Source organism: Staurois parvus, unplaced genomic scaffold (genome assembly GCF_062004578.1).
Source record: "Staurois parvus isolate SC_StPar_1 unplaced genomic scaffold, SC_StPar_1.0 ptg002244l, whole genome shotgun sequence".
Classification (NCBI taxonomy): domain Eukaryota; kingdom Metazoa; phylum Chordata; class Amphibia; order Anura; family Ranidae; genus Staurois; species Staurois parvus.
The window spans coordinates 63881-88242 of NW_028320040.1; the positions used below are offsets into that span (position 1 = coordinate 63881).

A 24362-nucleotide genomic window follows, 5' to 3' on the forward strand; every position below is an offset into this window, starting at 1 on the left:
ATCCTGGTAAGAGGGGGGTATGTTATATGGAGGGGAGGGGGAATGTCTGATGTTGTGTGTTTTCCAGGGAGGGGACAACCAGCATCCTAGATAACTTACTGTCCCGTATGGAGCAATACGCCAACAATCTGGAGAAGTTGGTGGAGGAGCGGACTCAGGCCTACCTGGAGGAGAAGCGAAAAGCCGAAAACCTGCTCTACCAGATCCTACCACAGTGAGCATCAATACCCCACCGACAAATACTACACCACACAATGCAAATACTGTATCGCAGTTGTATCAGTGGGAGGGGTCAGTAGGGCAGTTGAATTGAGGGGAGTCAGTATGGCAAATATATGGGGGGGGGGTTAGTATGGCAGATGGATGGGGGTGAGAGGTCAGAATGACAGCTGTATGGGGGGAGGTGTCAGTATGAAAGATGAATGGGGAAGGGGTCAGTATGGAAGATGTACGGGGGAGGGGTCAGTAAGAAAGATCTATGGGGGAGGTGTCAGAATGTCAGTTGTATGGGGGGAGGGGTCAGTATGGAAGATGTATGGGGGGAGGGGTCAGTATGGAAGATGAATGGGGGGAGGGGTCAGTATGGAAGATGTATGGGGGGAGGGGTCAGTATGGAAGATGTATGGGGGAGGGTCAGTATGTCAGTTGAATCAGTAGAGGGGTCAGTATGGCAGGGGTATGGGGAGTCAGTATGACAGATGTATGGGGGTGAGGTGTTAGAATGGCCGTTGTATGGGGGAGGGGTAAGTATGGCATATGTGTGGGGGGAGGGGTCAGTATGGCAGATGTGTGTGGGAGGGGTTAGTATGGCATATGTGTGGGGGAGGGGTTTGTATGACATTTGTATGGGGGCGGGGTCAGTATGACAGTTGTTTGGGGGCGGGGTCAGTATGACAGTTGTATGAGGGAGGGGTCAGTATGACAGTTGTATGAGGGAGGGGTCAGTATGACAGTTGTATGGGGGCGGGGTCAGTATGACAGTTGTATGGGGGCGGGGTCAGTATGACAGTTGTATGAGGGAGGGGTCAGTATGACAGTTGTATGAGGGAGGGGTCAGTATGACAGTTGTATGAGGGAGGGGTCAGTATGACAGTTGTATGGGGGCGGGGTCAGTATGACAGTTGTATGAGGGAGGGGTCAGTATGACAGCTGTATGGGGGCGGGGTCAGTATGACAGTTGTATGGGGCGGGGTCAGTATGACAGTTGTATGGGGGAGGGGTCAGTGAACATACATCCTAGGGACTATGTCCAGGGGGCTCAGGCGATGGTCCATGTACATCCCACACACGTCATGGTCTGTTCTTCTGTACTCAGCTCGGTGGCGGAGCAGTTGAAGAGAGGAGAGACGGTCCAGGCCGAGGCCTTCGATAGCGTCACCATTTATTTCAGTGACATTGTGGGGTTCACATCCATGTCTGCAGAGAGCACCCCAATGCAGGTAGGTACTTCATGTAGCCCCGTCACAGATATCCATCTAAAGGGCGAGCCGGATAGAATCTGGGGGGGGGATCAGGGGTCAAGGCCGACCATCCAACCTCCTGATAGCATCCCGCCTGTGACCATGTATCTGAAATCCCCGCCTGTTCTATAAACCCACCCAAGGAGTAACCCCCCCCCCCGGGGGAAGACATGAGCTGGGAGAACTTTATCACATTTAATGTGGCAAGTGATTAGAAGATCCTAAAGAAATACAACCCTCCATACTCCTCCAGTCAGCATCCCGCCCGGCATGGACCGCATTTGTAATGTTTTGCAGCAAAATGAGCCAAAATGTTGGTACAGTGAAATTGTCCAGTTTTGCTCCCCCTATTATTATGTCCGGGGTCCGGATACGAAAGTGAAAAGAAATGCACTTGTGAGGTTGGAGGACCCCGTGTGACCCCAGGAATTAAGGGGGGTACACAGGGATGTTCCATCTCCCCAAAGTCCTAATTCCGCCCTTTGTCCCCACAGGTGGTGACGTTACTCAATGACCTCTATACCTGCTTCGACGCCATAATAGACAACTTTGATGTTTACAAGGTAAGAGACTCCTACAGAGCATGTGCAGAGCGGGCCCGGCCCGGCCGTCTGTCCAGTCCGGCACTCTCCCATCTAATCCAATGAGGCAGGAGAGGGGAGGGCAGTGTACACAGAGCAGCCCCTGGAGTCCACCCTCCACACATTCCTACTTCAGGGATAAGGACAGGTGTAATATACAGGATCAGTACAGGTGTATTATACAGGTATACAGGGATCAGTACAGGTGTATTATACAGGGATCAGTACAGGTGTAATATACAGGATCAGTACAGGTGTATTATACAGGGATCAGTACAGGTGTAATATACAGGATCAGTGCAGGTGTATTATACAGGGATCAGTACAGGTGTAATATACAGGATCAGTACAGGTGTATTATACAGGGATCAGTACAGGTGTAATATACAGGATCAGTACAGGTGTAATATACAGGATCAGTACAGGTGTAATATACAGGATCAGTACAGGTGTAGTATACAGAGATCAGTACAGGTGTAGTATACAGGGATCAGTACAGGTGTATTATACAGGATCAGTACAGGTGTATTATACAGGATCAGTACAGGTGTATTATACAGGGATCAGTACAGGTGTATTATACAGGATCAGTACAGGTGTATTATACAGGGACCAGTACAGGTGTATTATACAGGATCAGTACAGGTGTAATAAACAGGATCAGTACAGGTGTAATATACAGGATCAGTACAGGTGTATTATACAGGATCAGTACAGGTGTAGTATACAGGGATCAGTACAGGTGTATTATACAGGGATCAGTACAGGTGTATTATACAGGATCAGTACAGGTGTAGTATACAGGGATCAGTACAGGTGTATTATACAGGGATCAGTACAGGTGTATTATACAGGGATCAGTATAGGTGTATTATACAGGGATCAGTACAGGTGTATTATACAGGATCAGTACAGGTGTATTATACAAGGATCAGTACAGGTGTATTATACAGGATCAGTACAGGTGTATTATACAGGGATCAGTACAGGTGTATTATACAGGGATCAGTACAGGTGTATTATACAGGATCAGTACAGGTGTATTATACAGGGATCAGTACAGGTGTATTATACAGGGATCAGTACAGGTATATTATACAGGATCAGTACAGGTGTATTATACAGGGTCAGTACAGGTGTATTATACAGGGATCAGTACAGGTGTATTATACAGGATCAGTACAGGTATATAGGGATCAGTACAGGTGTAATATACAGGGATCAGTACAGGTGTATTATACAGGATCAGTACAGGTGTATTATACAGAGATCAGTACAGGTGTATTATACAGGGATCAGTACAGGGGTATTATACAGAGATCAGTACAGGTGTATTATACAGGATCAGTACAGGTATATTATACAGGGATCAGTACAGGTGTATTATACAGGATCAGTACAGGTGTAATATACAGGTATACAGGGATCAGTACACGTGTATTATACAAGGATCAGTACAGGTGTATTATACAGGATCAGTACAGGTGTATTATACAGGGATCAGTACAGGTGTATTATACAGGGATCAGTGCAGGTGTATTATACAGGGATCAGTGCAGGTGTATTATACAGGGATCAGTACAGGTGTATTATACAGGATCAGTACAGGTGTATTATACAGGGATCAGTACAGGTGTATTATACAGGGTCAGTACAGGTGTATTATACAGGGATCAGTACAGGTGTATTATACAGGGGTCAGTACAGGTGTAATATACAGGATCAGTACAGGTGTATTATACAGGGATCAGTACAGGTGTATTATACAGGGATCAGTACAGGTGTATTATACAGGATCAGTACAGGTGTATTATACAGGATCAGTACAGGTGTATTATACAGGATCAGTACAGGTGTAGTATACAGGGATCAGTACAGGTGTATTATACAGTGATCAGTACAGGTGTATTATACAGGGATCAGTACAGGTGTATTATACAGGGATCAGTACAGGTGTATTATACAGGATCAGTACAGGTGTATTATACAGGGTCAGTACAGGTGTATTATACAGGGATCAGTACAGGTGTATTATACAGGGGTCAGTACAGGTGTAATATACAGGAACAGTACAGGTGTATTATACAGGGATCAGTACAGGTGTATTATACAGGATCAGTACAGGTGTATTATACAGGGGTCAGTACAGGTGTAATATACAGGATCAGTACAGGTGTATTATACAGGGATCAGTACAGGTGTATTATACAGGATCAGTACAGGTGTATTATACAGGGATCAGTACAGGTGTATTATACAGGGATCAGTACAGGTGTATTATACAGGATCAGTACAGGTGTATTATACAGGATCAGTACAGGTGTATTATACAGGATCAGTACAGGTGTAATATACAGAGATCAGTACAGGTGTATTATACAGGGATCAGTACAGGTGTATTATACAGGATCAGTACAGGTGTATTATACAGGGATCAGTACAGGTGTATTATACAGGATCAGTACAGGTGTATTATACAGGATCAGTACAGGTGTATTATACAGGATCAGTACAGGTGTAATATACAGAGATCAGTAAAGGTGTATTATACAGGGATCAGTACAGGTGTATTATACAGGATCAGTACAGGTGTATTATACAGGGTCAGTACAGGTGTATTATACAGGATCAGTACAGGTGTAGTATACAGGGATCAGTACAGGTGTATTATACAGGGATCAGTACAGGTGTAATATACAGGATCAGTACAGGTGTATTATACAGGATCAGTACAGGTGTATTATACAGGGTCAGTACAGGTGTATTATACAGGGTCAGTACAGGTGTATTATACAGGGATCAGTACAGGTGTATTATACAGGATCAGTACAGGTGTATTATACAGGGTCAGTACAGGTGTATTATACAGGATCAGTACAGGTGTAGTATACAGGGATCAGTACAGGTGTATTATACAGGGATCAGTACAGGTGTAATATACAGGATCAGTACAGGTGTATTATAAAGGATCAGTACAGGTGTATTATACAGGGATCAGTACAGGTGTATTATACAGGGATCAGTACAGGTGTATTATACAGGGATCAGTACAGGTGTAATATACAGGATCAGTACAGGTGTATTATACAGGATCAGTACAGGTGTATTATACAGGGATCAGTACAGGTGTATTATACAGGGATCAGTACAGGTGTATTATACAGGATCAGTACAGGTGTATTATACAGGATCAGTACAGGTGTATTATACAGGATCAGTACAGGTGTATTATACAGGGATCAGTACAGGTGTATTATACAGGATCAGTACAGGTGTATTATACAGGGGTCAGTACAGGTGTAATATACAGGATCAGTACAGGTGTATTATACAGGGATCAGTACAGGTGTATTATACAGGATCAGTACAGGTGTATTATACAGGGGTCAGTACAGGTGTAATATACAGGATCAGTACAGGTGTATTATACAGGGATCAGTACAGGTGTATTATACAGGATCAGTACAGGTGTATTATACAGGGATCAGTACAGGTGTATTATACAGGGATCAGTACAGGTGTATTATACAGGGATCAGTACAGGTGTATTATACAGGATCAGTACAGGTGTATTATACAGGATCAGTACAGGTGTATTATACAGGATCAGTACAGGTGTATTATACAGGGTCAGTACAGGTGTATTATACAGGGATCAGTACAGGTGTATTATACAGGGATCAGTACAGGTGTATTATACAGGATCAGTACAGGTGTATTATACAGGATCAGTACAGGTGTATTATACAGGGTCAGTACAGGTGTATTATACAGAGATCAGTACAGGTGTATTATACAGGGATCAGTACAGGTGTATTATACAGGATCAGTACAGGTGTATTATACAGGGATCAGTACAGGTGTATTATACAGAGATCAGTACAGGTGTATTATACAGGGATCAGTGCAGGTGTATTATACAGGATCAGTACAGGTGTAATATACAGGATCAGTACAGGTGTATTATACAGGGATCAGTACAGGTGTATTATACAGGGATCAGTACAGGTGTATTATACAGGGTCAGTACAGGTGTATTATACAGGATCAGTACAGGTGTATTATACAGGGTCAGTACAGGTGTATTATACAGGGATCAGTACAGGTGTATTATACAGGGGTCAGTACAGGTGTAATATACAGGATCAGTACAGGTGTATTATACAGGGATCAGTACAGGTGTATTATACAGGGTCAGTACAGGTGTATTATACAGGATCAGTACAGGTGTATTATACAGGATCAGTACAGGTGTATTATACAGGGTCAGTACAGGTGTATTATACAGGATCAGTACAGGTGTATTATACAGGGTCAGTACAGGTGTATTATACAGGATCAGTACAGGTGTATTATACAGGATCAGTACAGGTGTATTATACAGGATCAGGACAGGTGTATTATACAGGGATCAGTACAGGTGTATTATACAGGATCAGTACAGGTGTATTATACAGGATCAGTACAGGTGTATTATACAGGATCAGTACAGGTGTATTATACAGGATCAGTACAGGTGTAGTATACAGAGATCAGTACAGGTGTATTATACAGGGTCAGTACAGGTGTAGTATACAGGGATCAGTACAGGTGTATTATACAGGGATCAGTACAGGTGTATTATACAGGATCAGTACAGGTGTATTATACAGGGATCAGTACAGGTGTATTATACAGGGATCAGTACAGGTGTATTATACAGGATCAGTACAGGTGTATTATACAGGATCAGTACAGGTGTAATATACAGGATCAGTACAGGTGTATTATACAGGGATCAGTACAGGTGTATTATACAGGGATCAGTACAGGTGTATTATACAGGGTCAGTACAGGTGTATTATACAGGATCAGTACAGGTGTATTATACAGGGATCAGTACAGGTGTAATATACAGGATCAGTACAGGTGTATTATACAGGGATCAGTACAGGTGTAATATACAGGATCAGTACAGGTGTATTATACAGGGATCAGTACAGGTGTATTATACAGGATCAGTACAGGTGTATTATACAGGGATCAGTACAGGTGTATTATACAGGATCAGTACAGGTGTATTATACAGGATCAGTACAGGTGTATTATACAGGATCAGTACAGGTGTATTATACAGGGATCAGTACAGGTGTATTATACAGGGATCAGTACAGGTGTATTATACAGGGATCAGTACAGGTGTATTATACAGGATCAGTACAGGTGTATTATACAGGATCAGTACAGGTGTATTATACAGGGATCAGTACAGGTGTATTATACAGGATCAGTACAGGTGTATTATACAGGGATCAGTACAGGTGTATTATACAGGGATCAGTACAGGTGTATTATACAGGATCAGTACAGGTGTAGTATACAGAGATCAGTACAGGTGTATTATACAGGGATCAGTACAGGTGTATTATACAGAGATCAGTACAGGTGTATTATACAGGGATCAGTACAGGTGTATTATACAGGATCAGTACAGGTGTAGTATACAGAGATCAGTACAGGTGTATTATACAGGGATCAGTACAGGTGTATTATACAGGATCAGTACAGGTGTAATATACAGGATCAGTACAGGTGTAGTATACAGGGATCAGTACAGGTGTATTATACAGGATCAGTACAGGTGTAATATACAGGATCAGTACAGGTGTAGTATACAGGGATCAGTACAGGTGTAGTATACAGAGATCAGTACAGGTGTATTATACAGGATCAGTACAGGTGTATTATACAGGATCAGTACAGGTGTATTATACAGGATCAGTACAGGTGTAGTATACAGGGATCAGTACAGGTGTATTATACAGGATCAGTACAGGTGTATTATACAGGGATCAGTACAGGTGTATTATACAGAGATCAGTACAGGTGTATTATACAGGGATCAGTACAGGTGTATTATACAGGATCAGTACAGGTGTATTATACAGGGATCAGTACAGGTGTATTATACAGGATCAGTACAGGTGTATTATACAGGGGTCAGTACAGGTGTAATATACAGGGATCAGTACAGGTGTATTATACAGGGATCAGTACAGGTGTATTATACAGGATTTGTACAGGTGTATTATACAGGATCAGTACAGGTGTATTATACAGGGATCAGTACAGGTGTATTATACAGGGATCAGTACAGGTGTATTATACAGGGATCAGTACAGGTGTATTATACAGGGATCAGTACAGGTGTAATATACAGGATCAGTACAGGTGTATTATACAGGGATCAGTATAGGTGTAATATACAGGATCAGTACAGGTGTATTATACAGGGTCAGTACAGGTGTATTATACAGGGATCAGTACAGGTGTATTATACAGGGATCAGTACAGGTGTAATATACAGGATCAGTACAGGTGTATTATACAGGGATCAGTATAGGTGTAATATACAGGATCAGTACAGGTGTATTATACAGGATCAGTACAGGTGTATTATACAGGGATCAGTACAGGTGTATTATACAGGATCAGTACAGGTGTAATATACAGGATCAGTACAGGTGTATTATACAGGGATCAGTATAGGTGTAATATACAGGATCAGTACAGGTGTATTATACAGGGTCAGTACAGGTGTATTATACAGGATCAGTACAGGTGTATTATACAGGGATCAGTACAGGTGTAATATACAGGGGTCAGTACAGGTGTATTATACAGGTATACAGGGATCACCCCGGAACCTGCGTATTCATCACGTGTTGGGTGTAGAGGGATGGGGTGGTCACCCTAAGTCAGGTGTCTTCTCTCTCTACAGGTGGAGACCATCGGAGACGCCTATATGGTGGTATCGGGGTTACCGGTACGGAACGGGAAGTTGCACGCACGAGAGATTGCTAGAATGTCGCTGGCGCTTCTGGACGCCGTAAGAACATTCAAAATCCGACACAGACCGAGCACACAGCTCCGCCTCCGGATAGGAATACACACAGGTACCCCCTCCCCCCCGTGTCCATTGATTGCTTGTTGTACATTCTTCTTCTCTGCTCGGCAAGTGATACAAATAGATCAGATGGGGGTAATATAGAGAGATCAGTACAGGTGTAATATAGAGAGATCAGTACAGGTGTAATATAGAGAGATCAGTACAGGTGTATTATACAGGGATCAGTACAGGTGTATTATACAGGGATCAGTACAGGTGTATTATACAGGGATCAGTACAGGTGTATTATACAGGATCAGTACAGGTGTATTATACAGGATCAGTACAGGTGTAATATACAGGATCAGTACAGGTGTATTATACAGGATCAGTACAGGTGTATTACACAGGATCAGTACAGGTGTAATATAGAGAGATCAGTACAGGTGTATTATACAGGGATCAGTACAGGTGTATTATACAGGATCAGTACAGGTGTATTATACAGGGATCAGTACAGGTGTATTATACAGGGATCAGTACAGGTGTATTATACAGGATCAGTACAGGTGTAATATACAGGATCAGTACAGGTGTATTATACAGGATCAGTACAGGTGTATTATACAGGATCAGTACAGGTGTATTATACAGGATCAGTACAGGTGTAATATAGAGAGATCAGTACAGGTGTATTATACAGGGATCAGTACAGGTGTATTATGCTGGATCAGTACAGGTGTATTATACAGGATCAGTACAGGTGTATTATACAGGGATCAGTACAGGTGTATTATACAGGATCAGTACAGGTGTATTATACAGGAGTCAGTACAGGTGTATTATACAGGATCAGTACAGGTGTATTATACAGGATCAGTACAGGTGTATTATACAGGATCAGTACAGGTGTATTATACAGGATCAGTACAGGTGTATTATACAGGATCAGTACAGGTGTATTATACAGGATCAGTACAGGTGTATTATACAGGGATCAGTACAGGTGTATAATACAGGAGTCAGTACAGGTGTATTATACAGGATCAGTACAGGTGTATTATACAGGATCAGTACAGGTGTATTATACAGAGATCAGTACAGGTGTATTATACAGGATCAGTACAGGTGTATTATACAGGGATCAGTACAGGTGTATTATACAGGATCAGTACAGGTGTATTATACAGGATCAGTACAGGTGTAATATACAGGAGTCAGTACAGGTGTATTATACAGGGATCAGTACAGGTGTATTATACAGGGATCAGTACAGGTGTAGTATACAGGGATCAGAATAGGTGTATTATACAGGGATCAGTATAGGTGTATTATACAGGATCAGTACAGGTGTATTATACAGGGATCAGTACAGGTGTATTATACAGGACCAGTACAGGTGTATTATACAGGACCAGTACAGGTGTATTATACAGGGATCAGTACAGGTGTATTATACAGGATCAGTACAGGTGTATTATACAGGATCAGTACAGGTGTATTATACAGGGATCAGTACAGGTGTATTATACAGGGATCAGTACAGGTGTATTATACAGGGTCAATACAGGTGTAGTATACAGGATCAGTACAGGTGTATTATACAGGGATCAGTACAGGTGTATTATACAGGGTCAGTACAGGTGTATTATACAGGGATCAGTACAGGTGTATTATACAGGATCAGTACAGGTGTATTATACAGGATCAGTACAGGTGTATTATACAGGGATCAGTATAGGTGTATTATACAGGGATCAGTACAGGTGTATTATACAGGATCAGTACAGGTGTAGTAAACAGGATCAGTACAGGTGTATTATACAGGGATCAGTACAGGTGTATTATACAGGATCAGTACAGGTGTATTATACAGAGATCAGTACAGGTGTATTATACAGGATCAGTACAGGTGTATTATACAGGGATCAGTACAGGTGTATTATACAGGATCAGTACAGGTGTATTATACAGGGATCAGTACAGGTGTATTATACAGGATCAGTACAGGTGTATTATACAGGGATCAGTACAGGTGTATTATACAGGGATCAGTACAGGTGTATTATACAGGATCAGTACAGGTGTATTATACAGGGATCAGTACAGGTGTATTATACAGGATCAGTACAGGTGTATTATACAGAGATCAGTACAGGTGTATTATACAGGATCAGTACAGGTGTATTATACAGGGATCAGTACAGGTGTATTATACAGGATCAGTACAGGTGTATTATACAGGATCAGTACAGGTGTATTATACAGGGATCAGTACAGGTGTATTATACAGGATCAGTACAGGTGTATTATACAGGATCATTACAGGTGTATTATACAGGATCAGTACAGGTGTATTATACAGGATCAGTACAGGTGTATTATACAGAGATCAGTACAGGTGTATTATACAGGGATCAGTACAGGTGTATTATACAGGATCAGTACAGGTGTATTATACAGGACCAGTACAGGTGTATTATACAGGGATCAGTACAGGTGTATTATACAGGATCAGTACAGGTGTATTATACAGAGATCAGTACAGGTGTATTATACAGGATCAGTACAGGTGTATTATACAGAGATCAGTACAGGTGTATTATACAGGGACCAGTACAGGTGTAATAAACAGGATCAGTACAGGTGTAATATACAGGATCAGTACAGGTGTAGTATACAGGGATCAGTACAGGTGTATTATACAGGATCAGTACAGGTGTATTATACAGGGATCAGTATAGGTGTATTATACAGGGATCAGTACAGGTGTATTATACAGGATCAGTACAGGTGTATTATACAGGATCAGTACAGGTGTATTATACAGGGATCAGTACAGGTGTATTATACAGGATCAGTACAGGTATATTATACAGGATCAGTACAGGTATATTATACAGGATCAGTACAGGTGTATTATACAGGGTCAGTACAGGTGTATTATACAGGGATCAGTACAGGTGTATTATACAGGATCAGTACAGGTGTATTATACAGGGATCAGTACAGGTGTATTATACAGGGATCAGTACAGGTGTATTATACAGGGATCAGTACAGGTATATTATACAGGGATCAGTACAGGTATATAGGGATCAGTACAGGTGTAATATACAGGGATCAGTACAGGTGTATTATACAGGATCAGTACAGGTGTATTATACAGAGATCAGTACAGGTGTATTATACAGGGATCAGTACAGGTGTATTATACAGAGATCAGTACAGGTGTATTATACAGGACCAGTACAGGTGTATTATACAGGATCAGTACAGGTGTATTATACAGGGATCAGTACAGGTGTATTATACAGGATCAGTACAGGTGTATTATACAGGATCAGTACAGGTGTATTATACAGGGTCAGTACAGGTGTATTATACAGGGATCAGTACAGGTGTATTATACAGGATCAGTACAGGTGTATTATACAGGGATCAGTACAGGTGTATTATACAGGATCAGTACAGGTGTATTATACAGGGATCAGTACAGGTGTATTATACAGGGATCAGTACAGGTGTATTATACAGGATCAGTACAGGTGTATTATACAGGATCAGTACAGGTGTATTATACAGGATCAGTACAGGTGTAATATACAGGTATACAGGGATCAGTACAGGTGTAATATACAGGTATACAGGGATCAGTACACGTGTATTATACAAGGATCAGTACAGGTGTATTATACAGGATCAGTACAGGTGTATTATACAGGATCAGTACAGGTGTAATATACAGGTATACAGGGATCAGTACAGGTGTAATATACAGGTATACAGGGATCAGTACAGGTGTATTATACAAGGATCAGTACAGGTGTATTATACAGGGATCAGTACAGGTGTATTATACAGGGATCAGTGCAGGTGTATTATACAGGGATCAGTACAGGTGTATTATACAGGATCAGTACAGGTGTATTATACAGGGATCAGTACAGGTGTATTATACAGGGATCAGTACAGGTGTATTATACAGGGATCAGTACAGGGGTATTATACAGGGTCAGTACAGGTGTAATATACAGGATCAGTACAGGTGTATTATACAGGGATCAGTACAGGTGTATTATACAGGATCAGTACAGGTGTATTATACAGGGATCAGTACAGGTGTATTATACAGGGATCAGTACAGGTGTATTATACAGGATCAGTACAGGTGTATTATACAGGGATCAGTACAGGTGTATTATACAGGGATCAGTACAGGTGTATTATACAGGATCAGTACAGGTGTATTATACAGGGATCAGTACAGGTGTATTATACAGGATCAGTACAGGTGTATTATACAGGGATCAGTACAGGTGTATTATACAGGATCAGTACAGGTGTATTATACAGGATCAGTACAGGTGTATTATACAGGGATCAGTACAGGTGTATTATACAGGATCAGTACAGGTGTATTATACAGGGATCAGTACAGGTGTAATATACAGGATCAGTACAGGTGTATTATACAGGATCAGTACAGGTGTATTATACAGGGATCAGTACAGGTGTATTATACAGGGATTAGTACAGGTGTATTATACAGGGATCAGTACAGGTGTATTATACAGGATCAGTACAGGTGTATTATACAGGATCAGTACAGGTGTATTATACAGGGATCAGTACAGGTGTATTATACAGGGATCAGTACAGGTGTATTATACAGAGATCAGTACAGGTGTATTATACAGGATCAGTACAGGTGTATTATACAGGATCAGTACAGGTGTATTATACAGGGATCAGTACAGGTGTATTATACAGAGATCAGTACAGGTGTATTATACAGGATCAGTACAGGTGTATTATACAGGGATCAGTACAGGTGTATTATACAGGATCAGTACAGGTGTATTATACAGGGATCAGTACAGGTGTATTATACAGGATCAGTACAGGTGTATTATACAGGATCAGTACAGGTGTATTATACAGGGATCAGTACAGGTGTATTATACAGGATCAGTACAGGTGTATTATACAGGGATCAGTACAGGTGTATTATACAGGATCAGTACAGGTGTATTATACAGGATCAGTACAGGTGTATTATACAGGATCAGTACAGGTATACAGAGATTGGTACAGGTGTAGTATACAGGTATACGTATTCCTCCCATGTCCTCGTTGTCACCAGGCAGAACCTCCAGAGATGGGGGTCGGGGTCAGTACAGGATTTGGTCTTTGTGTCTCGGAGGGGAATCTTCTCTGATCAGATTTTCTTGTACATAAAACTCCTTTTTTGGGAGTCCCGGCTGTGTCTGGTGTCACTCCTTATGAGGAGATTTACAGACAACACACCCGGCTCTGCTGACATGAGGAGTATGAATGAGCCTGACACAGATATTCCACACATTCCTACACGGAGAAATAGAGCTATTATGTCCTACACCCAGCTAGGTACGGGAGCACCCAACCCATCATTATGTCCTACAACCAGCTAGGTACGGGAGCACCCAACCCAATATTATGTCCTACACCCAGCTAGGTACGGGAGCACCCAACCCAATATTATGTCCTACACCCAGCTAGGTACGGGAGCACCCAACCCAATATTATGTCCTACACCCAGCTAGGTACGGGAGCACCCAACCCAATATTATGTCCTACACCCAGCTAGGTACGGGAGCACCCAACCCAATATTATGTCCTACAACCAGCTAGGTACGGGAGCACCCAACCCATTATTATCTCCTACACCCAGCTAGGTACGGGAGCACCCAACCCAATATTATGTCCTACAACCAGCTAGGTACGGGAGCACCCAACCCATTATTATGTCCTACAACCAGCTAGGTACGGGAGCACCCAACCCATTATTATGTCCTACAACCAGCTAGGTACGGGAGCACCCAACCCATTATTATCTCCTACACCCAGCTAGGTACGGGAGCACCCAACCCAATATTATGTCCTACAACCAGCTAGGTACGGGAGCACCCAACCCATCATTATGTCCTACAACCAGCTAGGTACGGGAGCACCCAACCCATTATTATCTCCTACAACCGGCTAGGTACGGGAGCACCCAACCCATTATTATGTCCTACAACCAGCTAGGTACGGGAGCACCCAACCCATTATTATGTCCTACAATCGGCTAGGTACGGGAGCACCCAACCCATTATTATGTCCTACAACCGGCTAGGTACGGGAGCACCCAACCCATTATTATGTCCTACAACCGGCTAGGTACGGGAGCACCCAACCCATTATTATGTCCTACAACCGGCTAGGTACGGGAGCACCCAACCCATTATTATGTCCTACAACCAGCTAGGTATGGGAGCACCAAACCCATTATTATGTCCTACAACCGGCTAGGTACGGGAGCACCCAACCCATTATTAAGTCCTACAACTGGCTAGGTACGGGAGCACCCAATCCATCATTATGTCCTACAACCGGCTAGGTACGGGAGCACCCAACCCATTATTATGTCCTACAACCGGCTAGGTACGGGAGCACCCAACCCATTATTATGTCCTACAACCGGCTAGGTACGGGAGCACCCAACCCATTATTGTGTTCTACAACCAGCTAGGTACGGGAGCACCCAACCCATCATTGTCTCCTACAACCAGCTAGGTACAGGAGCACCCAACCCATCATTATGTCCTACACCCAGCTAGGTACGGGAGCACCCAACCCATCATTATGTCCTACAACCAGCTAGGTATGGGAGCACCCAACCCATCATTATGTCCTACAACCGGCTAGGTACGGGAGCACCCAACCCATTATTATGTCCTACAACCAGCTAGGTACGGGAGCACCCAACCCATCATTATGTCCTACAACCAGCTAGGTACAGGAGCACCCAACCCATTATTATGTTCTACAACCAGCTAGGTACGGGAGCACCCAACCCATTATTATGTCCTACAACCAGCTAGGTACGGGAGCACCCAACCCATTATTATGTCCTACAACCAGCTAGGTACGGGAGCACCCAACCCATTATTATGTCCTACAACCGGCTAGGTACGGGAGCACCCAACCCATTATTATGTCCTACAACCGGCTAGGTACGGGAGCAACCAACCCATTATTATGTCCTACAACCGGCTAGGTACGGGAGCACTCAACCCATTATTATGTCCTACAACCGGCTAGGTACGGGAGCACCCAACCCATTATTATGTCCTACAACCAGCTAGGTACGGGAGCACCCAACCCATTATTGTGTTCTACAACCAGCTAGGTACGGGAGCACCCAACCCATTGTTACGTCCTACAACCGGCTAGGTACGGGAGCACCCAACCCATTGTTATGTCCTACAACCGGCTAGGTACGGGGGCACCCAACCCATTATTATGTCCTACAACCGGCTAGGTACGGGAGCACCCAACCCATTATTATGTCCTACAACCGGCTAGGTACGGGAGCACCCAACCCATTATTATGTCCTACAACCGGCTAGGTACGGGAGCACCCAACCCATTATTGTCTCCTACAACCAGCTAGGTACGGGAGCACCCAACCCATTATTATGTCCTACAACCGGCTAGGTACGGGAACACCATACCCATTATTGTCTCCTACAACCAGCTAGGTACGGGAGCACCCAACCCATTATTGTCTCCTACAACCAGCTAGGTACGGGAGCACCCAGCCCATCATTATGTCCTACAGCCGGCTAGGTACGGGAGCACCCAACCCATTATTATGTCCTACAACCGGCTAGGTACGGGAGCACCCAACCCATTATTATGTCCTACAACCGACTAGGTACGGGAGCACCCAACCCATTATTGTCTCCTACAACCAGCTAGGTACGGGAGCACCATACCCATTATTGTCTCCTACAACCAGCTAGGTACGGGAGCACCCAACCCATTATTGTCTCCTACAACCAGCTAGGTACAGGAGCACCCAGCCCATCATTATGTCCTACAGCCGGCTAGGTACGGGAGCACCCAACCCATTATTATGTCCTACAACCGACTAGGTACGGGAGCACCCAACCCATTATTATGTCCTACAACCGACTAGGTACGGGAGCACCCAACCCATTATTATGTCCTACAACCAGCTAGGTACGGGAGCACCCAACCCATTATTATGTCCTACAACCAGCTAAGTACGGGAGCACCCAACCCATTATTATGTCCTACAACCAGCTAGGTACGGGAGCACCCAACCCAATATTATGTCCTACAACCAGCTAGGGACGGGAGCACCCAACCCATCATTATGTCCTACAACCAGCTAAGTACAGGAGCACCCAACTCATTATTATGTCCTACAACCGGCTAGGTACAGGAGCACCCAACCCATTATTATGTCCTACAACCAGCTAGGTACGGGAGCAACCAACCCATTATTATCGCCTACAACCAGCTAGGTACGGGAGCACCCAACCCATTATTGTCTCCTACAACCGGCTAGGTACGGGAGCACCCAACCCATTATTGTCTCCTACAACCGGCTAGGTACGGGAGGCTTTGGCAAGTTATCTAGTGATAGGAGGAGTGGTTTCTGAGGAATAACTAATGATAGGATTGGTTTTGGGAGGAATGTGTAATGAGGAGTGGTTTCGGGAAGAATATTTAATGAGGAGGAGTGGTTTGGGGGGAATATCTAATGAAAAGATGAGAAGTTTCGGCAGGAATATCTAATGATAGGAGGAGTCTTTTTTTGAGTAATATCTATTGATAGGAGTGGTTTCGAGAGGAATATCTGATGATCAGAGGAGTGGTTTCAGAGGAATATCTGATGATAGGAAGAGTAGTTTCAGAGGAATATCTGATGATATGAGGAGTGGTTTCTGAGGAATATCTAACAGTAGGAGTGGTTTCATAGGAATATCTAATGATAGGAGGAGTGGTTTCTGAGAAATATCTGATGATAGGAGGAGTGGTTTCTGAGGAATATCTGATGATAGGAGGAGTGGTTTCTGAGGAATATCTGATGATAGGAGGAGTGGTTTCTGAGGAATATCTGATGATATGAGGAGTGATTTCTGAGGAATATCTAACGATAGGAGGAGTGGTTTCTGAGGAATATCTGATGATATGAGGAGTGATTTCTGAGGAATATCTGATGATAGGAGGAGTGGTTTCATAGGAATATCTGATGATAGGAGGAGTGGTTTCTGAGGAATATCTGATGATAGGAGGAGTGGTTTCTGAGGAATATCTGATGATAGGAGGCGTGGTTTCAGAGGAATATCTGTTGATAGGAGGAGTGGTTTCGAAGGAATATCTGATGATAGGAGGAGTGGTTTCTGAGGAATATCTGATGATAGGAGGAGTGGTTTCTGAGGAATATCTGATGATAGGAGGCGTGGTTTCAGAGGAATATCTGATGATAGGAGGAGTGGTTTCTGAGGAATATCTGATGATAGGAGGAGTGGTTTCTGAGGAATATCTGATGATAGGAGGCGTGGTTTCAGAGGAATATCTGATGATAGGAGGAGTGGTTTCGAAGGAATATCTGATGATAGGAGGAGTGGTTTCTGAGGAATATCTGATGATAGGAGGAGTGGTTTCGGAGGAATATCTAACGATAGGAGGAGTGGTTTCATAGGAATATCTGATGATAGGAGGAGTGGTTTCTGAGGAATATCTGATGATAGGAGGCGTGGTTTCAGAGGAATATCTGATGATAGGAGGAGTGGTTTCTGAGGAATATCTGATGATAGGAGGAGTGGTTTCTGAGGAATATCTGATGATAGGAGGAGTGGTTTTGAAGGAATATCTGATGATAGGAGGAGTGGTTTCTGAGGAATATCTGATGATAGGAGGAGTGGTTTCTGAGGAATATCTGATGATAGGAGGCGTGGTTTCTGAGGAATATCTGATGATAGGAGTGGTTTTGGAGGAATATCTGATGATGGGAGGAGTGGTTTCATAGGAATATCTGATGATGGGAGGAGTGGTTTCATAGGAATATCTGATGATGGGAGGAGTGGTTTCATAGGAATATCTGATGATGGGAGGAGTGGTTTCTGAGGAATATCTAACGATAGGAGGAGTGGTTTCATAGGAATATCTGATGATAGGAGGAGTGGTTTCATAGGAATATCTGATGATGGGAGGAGTGGTTTCTGAGGAATGTCTGATGATAGCAGGAGTGGTTTCGGAGGAATATGTAATGATAGGAGGAGTGGTTTGGGGAGGAATATCTAATGATAGGAGGAGTGGTTTGGGGAGGAATATCTAATGATAGGAGGAGTGGTTTGGGGAGGAATATCTGATGATAGGAGGAGTGATTTCTGATAAATATCTAATGATGAGAGGAGTGGTTTCTGAGGAATATCTGATGATAGGAGGAGTGGTTTTGGGAGGAATATTTAATGAGCAGTGGTTTTGAGTTGTTTAAGGGAACATCTAATGATAGGAGGAGTGGTTTCGGGAAGAATATCTAATAAGAAGGAGTGGTTTGGGGGGGAATATCTAATGAAAAGAGAAGTTTTGGGAGGAATATCTAATGATTAGAGTGGTTTTGGAGGAATTGCTGATGATAGAAGGAGTGGTTTCTGAGGAATATCTGATGATCGGAGGAGCAGTTTTGGAGGAATATCTAATGATAGGAGTGGTTTCGGAGGAATATCTGATGATAGGAGGAGTGGTTTTGGGAGAAATGTCTAATGATAGGAGGCGTGGTTTCGGGGGAATATCTGATGATAGGAGGAGTGGTTTTGGAGGAATATCTGATGATAGGAGGAATGCTTTTGGGAGGAATATCTAATGAGGAGTGGTTTGAAGGAATATCTAATGATCGGAGGAATGCTTTTGGGAGGAATATCTAATGAGGAGTGGTTTGAAGGGAATATCTAATGATAGGAGGAGTGGTTTCGGGAAGAATATCTAATAAGGAGTGGTTTGGGGGGGGGAATATCTAATGAAAAGATGAGAAGTTTTGGGAGGAATATCTAATGATAGGAGAAGTGGTTTCGGGGGAGTATCTGATGATAGGAGGAGTGGTTTTGGAGGAATATCTAACAATAGGAGTGGTTTTGGAGGAATATCTAATGATAAAAGGAGTGGTTTGGGGAGGAATATCCAATGGTAGGAGGAGTGGTGTTGGAGGAATATCTGATGATAGGAGGAGCAGAAATATCTGATGATAGGAGAAGTTTCTGAGGAATACCTGATGATCAGAGAAGTTTGGAGAGGAATGGCGCCGTGTTTGGAGTTGGTTTGGTGGAGAGTTTTGTTTGTGGAGATAAATGAGTTTCCAGCATTCTTCTCTTTATGGGTCAGTCGGGGCCCCTCCCCCCCCCCCCCTGATCTAAGGATTATAAACCAGTATATGGGCGGCAGATGCTGGAATGTTGGGTGGTATAATGGGCCCCTGAGGCTTCCTTTCTCTCTGACTCATCCATCTCTCCCAACGGTGGTGGAGTTTGTAGTCCTCCAGCCTGAAGAGAGTTAAATCTATTTTACTGTTAAACAGAAAGAAACATCCAACAAAACCGATTCCTAAAAAGGAGAGAAGATTCTCCAGCCGCCTCCACACAGAGGTCTGGAGATCCATCACTCAGGAGGAACAAGGAGCACCCACTACATGCATGCCACATCCCGGGGGGAGCACAGACCGCATACATGTGACATCCGGAGGAGCACTCAACACATACATGAGAAATCTCGGGGGAGCACACACCGCATACATGTGACATCCCAGGGGAGCACACACCGCATACATGTGACATCCCAGGGGGGCACACACCACATAGATGTGACATCCCCGGGGAACACACACCACATACATGTGACATCCCGGGGGAGCACACACCACATACATGTAACATCTGGAGGAGCACACACCACATACATGTGACACCCCAGGGAAGCACACACCACATACATGTGACATCTCCCCGAAGGTGTGAGATCTAAAAGATTCTCCCCCAAGATGTGAGATCTGGAAGGTGCCCCCCCCGGAGGTGTGAGATCTGGAAGGTGCTCCCCCCTAAAGGTGTGAGATCTGGAAGGTGCTCCCCTTGAAGGTGTGAGATCTGGGAGGTGCCCCCCCCCCCCAGAGGTGTGAGATCTGGAAGGTGCCCCCCCCAGAGGTGTGAGATCTGGAAGGTGCCCCCCCCAGAGGTGTGAGATCTGGAAGGTGCTCCCCCTGGAGGTGTGAGGGGTTGATCTATTTTTGCATTGTCTATTGACATTAAAGTGCTCTGTGCATGTGGAGGGGGTGTGGCCTCTGCTGGTCAGGTCAGATCTCGGGGTGAAAAGTTCTCCTTTCCTGACAAGATGGAGGGACTTTCATACTGAAGATGAATTTTTATACTGAAGGTGTGACTTGTACCTACAGGAATTGGGTCATGCCATTGTCAGATCTCTCTGCAGAGTGGAGGGGAGCACTCCCCCCCCCCCCCAGACCGGGAACATGACACCATGCTGGGGGCACTCAGAGGGGTCACTGACAGTCCAGAGCTGGGTGTGATTGGAGCTCCTGCTGGGAATCCTCCTCTTGTCTGGACAAGTATTTCCTCCTTGATGTGGAGAAGGCCAGAGGGAGCCCCCCCAGCCTTCCAGATTTATAGCCAGCTGGAAAGGAGGGGCAGACAGAGGGACAACAGAACAGAAGGGACCATTGTCCTCCTACCTGGTGGCCATGTCACAGAGGCATTTCACAAAGACATCTCCAGACCACCGAAAACCCACCTCCTGGCTGAAAACTCACCTCCTGGCTGAAAACCCACCTCCTGGCCGAAAAACTCACCTCCTGGCTGAAAACTCACCTTCTGTCTGAAAACCCACCTCCTGGCCGAAAACCCACGATCCATGTCTCCATCCATCCATGCATCCACCCATGTCTGCTTCCATCCCTCCGTGTTTCCTTCCATCCATGTCTCCTTCCATTCATCCCTCTATCCATCCATGTCTTCATCCATCCATTTATGTCTCCATGCATCCATGTCTCCTTGCATCCATCCATCCATGTCTCCTTCCATTCATCCCTCTATCCATCCATGTCTCCTTGCATCCATCAGTCCATCCATCTGTGTCTCCATCCTTCCATGTCTCCTTCCATCTATCCATCTGTCAATCTATCCATCCATGTCTCCATCTATCCAAACACCCATGTCTCCTTCCATCCATCCATGTCTCCATCTATTCATCCATCCATATCTTCTACCATCAATCCATCCATGTATTGATCCATCCATTTATCCATGTCTCCATTCCTCCATCCATGTCTTTTTCCATCCATCATGTCTCCATCCATCCATGTCTCCTACCATCAGTCCTTCCATTCATCCACGTATTGATCCTTCCATCTATTTCTCCATCCATTCATCTACCCATGTCTCCTTCCATCAATTCATCCATCCATTTTTCTATCCATCTCTCCATCCATCCACGTCTCCATCCATTCATCCATCTCTCCATCCAGCAATTCATCCATCCATCTCTCCATCCTTCCCTCCATGTCTTCATCTATTCATTCACCCATGTCTTCTACCATCAATCCATCCATGTCTCCTTTCATCCATCCAACCATCAATCCATGTCTCCATCCAACCATCCATCAATCCATGTCTCCATCCAACCATCCATCCATCCATCAATCCATGTCTCCATCCAACCATCAATCCATGTCTCCATCCAACCATCCATCAATCCATGTCTCCATCCATCAATCCATGTCTCCATCCATCCATGCCTCCTACCATCAATCCATCCACATATTGATCCATCAATCCATCCATGTCTACATCCTTCCATCCATGCCTCCTACCATCAATCCATCCATTCATCCACATATTGATCCATCCATCCATCCATCCATGTCTCCATCCATCCATGTCTACATCCATCCATGTCTACATCCTTCCATCCATGTCTCCATCCATCTGTTTCTCCATCCATCCATGTCTACATCCATTCATCCACATATTGATCCATCCATCCATGTCTCCATCCATGTCTACATCCTTCCATCTATTTCTCCATCCATCCATGTCTACATCCATTCATCCATCCATGTCTCCTTCCATCAATTCATCCATCCAATTTTCCTTCCAGCTCTCCATCCATCCATGTCTCCATCCATCCATGTCTCCATCTATTCATCCACCCATGTCTTCGACCATCAATCCATCCATGTCTCCTTTCATCCATCCAACCATCAATCCATGTCTCCATCCATCCATGTCTCCATCCATCAATCCTTCCATTCATCCACGTATTGATCCATCCATCCATGTCTACATCCTTCCATCCATGTCTCCATCCATCTATTTCTCCATCCATCCATGTCTCCATCCATCCATCCATGTCTCCATCCATCTATTTCTCCATCCATCCATGTCTCCATCCATCCATCCATGTCTCCATCCATCTATTTCTCCATCCATCCATGTCTCCTTCCATCTATTCATCCATCCATGTCTCCTTCCATCAATTCATCCATCCAATTTTCCTTCCAGCTCTCCATCCATCCCTGTCTCCATCCCTGTCTCCATCCATCCATGTCTCCATCTATTCATCCATCCATGTCTTCTACCATCAATCCATCCATGTTTCCATCCATCCATGTATTGATCCATCCATTCATCCATATCTCCATCCTTCCATCCATCCATGTCTCCATCAATTCATCCATCCATTTTTCCATCCAGCTCTCCATCCATCCACATCTCCATCCATCCATCCTTGTCTCCATCCATCCATGTCACCATCCCTCCATCCATGTCTCCATCCATCCACTCATGTCTCCTTTCATCCATCCATCCATCCATGTCTCCATCTATTCATCCATCCATGTCTTCTACCATCAATCCATCCATGTATTGATCCATCCATTCATCCATCCATCTATGTCTTGATCCATCCATTCATCCCTCCACGTCTCCATTCATCCATGTATCCATCCATGTCTCCATCCATCCACCCAGAGAAAGCACTTTGGCGAGGGGGATGGACAGCACTCTTGACCAATCAGGCTGGGCTGTACTGCATATGTGATGACCTCCTTTACTGTCCAATCAGCAGGCAGGGGGTGTGTCCTGGACTGGCGATCTGTGCTGTGGGGGGTGGTTGGTCCCCCAGGACTGGCTGAACAGAGCGGAGGCAACACAGACAGTTCATATTTCCCCCCAGAATGCTGCTGGTGAGCTGACGGTGTTCATCTTTTCTCTGATAGGTCCGGTGTGTGCGGGCGTGGTCGGCCTGAAGATGCCACGCTATTGTCTGTTCGGAGATACGGTGAATACGGCGTCACGGATGGAGTCCAACGGAGAAGGTGAACGTCCCCCACATTGTACACCATCCCCCATATATATTACACTCTAGACCCCCACTGCCCCTCCCCCAGGGCCACGACAGGGGGATGGAGCTGTACCCCCCTCCCCCCAGGGCCACAACAGGCGGACAGAGATATACCCCCCTCCCCCCAACAGGGGGACGGCGCTGTATCCCTCCTCCCTCCAGGGCCACGACAGGGGGAAAGAGCTGTACCCCCCTCCCCCCAGGGTTGGA

The 24362-nt window shown here is 44.3% G+C and overlaps 1 protein-coding gene across 1 annotated transcript in view; it reads left to right on the top strand.

The window, feature by feature from the left end:
- NPR2 (natriuretic peptide receptor 2) overlaps positions 1 to 24362 on the top strand; it is a gene marked incomplete at its 5' end in the record, with an annotated part of 88855 nt that overhangs the window by 56076 nt on the left and 8417 nt on the right. Inside the window, 5 exons of the mRNA XM_089665571.1 lie at positions 68 to 214; positions 1316 to 1439; positions 1955 to 2023; positions 8802 to 8976; positions 24028 to 24126. Of these exons, the coding sequence (XP_089521697.1) occupies positions 68 to 214; positions 1316 to 1439; positions 1955 to 2023; positions 8802 to 8976; positions 24028 to 24126 (614 nt within the window). The remainder of the gene's footprint in view (positions 1 to 67; positions 215 to 1315; positions 1440 to 1954; positions 2024 to 8801; positions 8977 to 24027; positions 24127 to 24362) is intronic.